The 2716-nt window shown below is 46.8% G+C and overlaps 1 protein-coding gene across 1 annotated transcript; it reads right to left on the bottom strand.

The window, feature by feature from the left end:
* Window positions 1-1111: 1111 nt before the first annotated feature.
* Window positions 1112-2006, bottom strand: PPP1R3B (protein phosphatase 1 regulatory subunit 3B). The gene has a single exon (XM_084232324.1). It carries the CDS (start codon window positions 1985-1987, stop codon window positions 1130-1132), a length of 858 nt encoding a protein of 285 aa, XP_084088450.1. The 5' UTR covers window positions 1988-2006; the 3' UTR covers window positions 1112-1129.
* Between the last annotated feature and the right edge of the window lie 710 nt (window positions 2007-2716).

The following is a 2716-nucleotide window of genomic DNA, read 5'->3' as shown; positions in this document are numbered from 1 at the left end:
ATGTTTCAGAGATGACCAGCATTTCAAACAAACTGAGAACTTGGTAAGGTTTCTCTCCCCTATCCCTTTATATAACTCAAATACCATAAATACGAACACCCAAACAGAAGTCCCTGGACACTGGTAAAGTGTCTAGGACACTGTAAATCACAGTCAAAATTAAACCATTTTTTGATGGCTCTGAGGATACTGGATCTGCAGGTGAAAATGTCCTGAACGTAGCAGACACAGAGACTCTCCAGGAAAGGAGATCTAAGCTCCTTTTGTGAAGAACAAGACACCTGCAAACCAGTCAGGCAGGTTCAAACAAATCTTGTAACTGAGCTGGCTGGTGACTCAAGGGAAGAGTGAGTGCTTAGAAAGCTCCCCCAAAAGCCAAGAGGAAAAGCCAACTGTGTTTCCCCTCAACTGTCCTGCCTGCACCTCATGGGGGGGGGTCCCTTTCTTTTGTCCCTGCTGTGTTGTCCTCTACTGACACACACGTGTGGGGTCACAAAGAGGAAATGTCTGTCTCTGTCACAAGCTAACTTGCTTTTTTGTCCTTCTCCTGAACATCAGATGAACGGTGGAGGAAAGCACAATGCAGGAAATGCACAGAGTTAAAGGGTGAAGTTGGTGTAGACATGCAACAGCAGCAGCGACAGGCAGGGAGGGCTTGACAAGGAGAGGGACACTCAGAGACACATGGCCTGGGTCCAGTGGGAGGTGGCCAGGGCTGGAGTGACTTCAGGTGACTTCTTTCCCATCCAGAGAGAGAGGAGCGGCTCCTCGAGGTAGCCCACACACTTCTGGCTGCCCACTGTTCAGTCACCACCCCCCGGCCTTGCCAGGATTGCCCACAGGCCTGGGTGTTGTCCAGACCCCTCCCATCACCATCCTGCCCGGACCCTCTTGGTTGCCGGGGTGCCCAACAGTCCCGCATACCACATCCTCTCCCAGTGTGAAGCTGGGTCTGTGATCTGGACCTGGCTGGATTTGCTGGTTGAAGAAAAAAGTGAAAAGGATCCTTTCCTTTCAAAAACGGTGCCTAATGGCAGTTCGACTTTTCTCTCGGCTTCCATCTCCATCCCACTGTGACAGCAGCTAGGCTTTTCTGCATGGACTTGTCATGCTTCACCCCATACAGTCACTAATAGTAGGGTCCCAGCTTTTCATATCCTAAATAACTAGGCCACTCCGGAAACAGACCATAAGAACAGCGAGGGCTTCCAAATTGGTCAAAGGATATGCCCAAATCTGCTCCGTTCTGTGGCTCAACTGTTCCCTGAGTGGATTTCAGTTCAGCCCGGATGATCCTGTAGTTTTTGCCTTTGTTGCTGTCCCAGTATATCTGTCCGTTGCACTCATAGCAGATAGCGAACTCCATTCGCTCATAGGACTGGATTTTCTCAGGTAAGCTGATGTCAAAGGAGAACGTGTCCCTGTCTGAACCAGCGTAAGTGTCCTTCACATAGTGACAGGGAAAGTCTGTGAAACTTTTCCAAGTGTCAAATGTCATTCTTATTTTCACCATCTTCTCAAAGGCGAGGTTCTGCACCTTCACGGTGCCTGCAATTGCTTTGTCCTTCAGCATACAGTTTTCAAGGCAGACGCAGTCGGTCTGAAGCCGATTTCTGAAGTCTAGGTAATCTGCAGAAGGCTGTGAAAAATCCAAAACAAAGCTCTCGCTCTCTGCTGTCGTCAGACTCACAATGTTGTCTAGCAGCTCAGTGATGTTAAATGGAATATCTAGCGGGTCATCAAATTCTGAGAACACTTTGACCATTGTCAGGGCCAGGCCTTGGTTGTCTGCGAAGGACACCCGCTTTTTCACCTTTTTCTCCTGGATGGTTGGGGCCACCATTCCACTGGCTTCATTCTTGCGGCTCAACTGAATACAAGGCCTCAGAGGCTTGCTTGGCTTTGGTGAGGTCTTGAAGGTGAACCTCTCTCTGTGTAAGGAAGGGGCCATGCAGCCGTATCCATACTCTATGTCCACAGCCATCATTGGGGTTATTTGAATAGGCTAGAACCCTGACAATAGGAGAAAAGAAAGAAAACAGCAGAGATCAGGTAGATGTTTAAACTCATCATTCCAGCAGGGACTGGCAAACAGTGTTTTCCTTTATCTCTGCCCCCATTGGCTACAGGTCAGTGTTGACTCAAGTGTGGTCCAGCATAACATTGTTTCTAGGATGATAAGGAGTGTAAAGGGGGAGGGAGGGGAAGGAAGCCCAAGGTCAAAACAAACAAATATACACGTATGGAACTGCTGGTTTTACAACTACGTTCATGGGTTTGTCTGTCAGAATTTCTTGAGGCCTTTGTTACGCTGATGGGCCATGGAGAATAATGTAAAGGTAATATTCTTGGCAGAGTTTCCCAAACTTACCTGACTAGGGATCCCTTTTTTGTGATGCACCTTGCAGAACACATGTTCTAAGGCACATACTTTGGTAAATACTGCTTTAATCCAATAAAAGATATTAATTCCTCCTACAAGTATTGATTGATGAGCACTCCATGGCAGCCATTATGCTAGACAGTGATTTTTCATTAGTGCAGACAGACACAAACCTGATTCCATTAAATGTATATAGATTTTTTATATCAGACAACTGTTGTCCTCTCTGAAAACAGACATCGGAGAAAACACATACGTAGTGGGAGACTTCAACACACCACTATCAACAATGGATAGATCAACAAGACAAAAAATAAGTAAAGAAACCAAAGC

The sequence above is a fragment of the Talpa europaea genome (genome assembly GCF_964194135.1).
Source record: "Talpa europaea genome assembly, chromosome: 4".
Taxonomy (NCBI): domain Eukaryota; kingdom Metazoa; phylum Chordata; class Mammalia; order Eulipotyphla; family Talpidae; genus Talpa; species Talpa europaea.
Note: the sequence above shows the minus strand (reverse complement) of the source record. Positions and strands in the feature narration are given on the sequence as shown.

What these genes read in the sequence shown, in the direction of transcription:
- PPP1R3B (XM_084232324.1), bottom strand. Translation starts at nt 1,987, where the DNA reads ATGATGGCTGTGGACATAGAGTATGGATACGGCTGCATGGCCCCTTCC.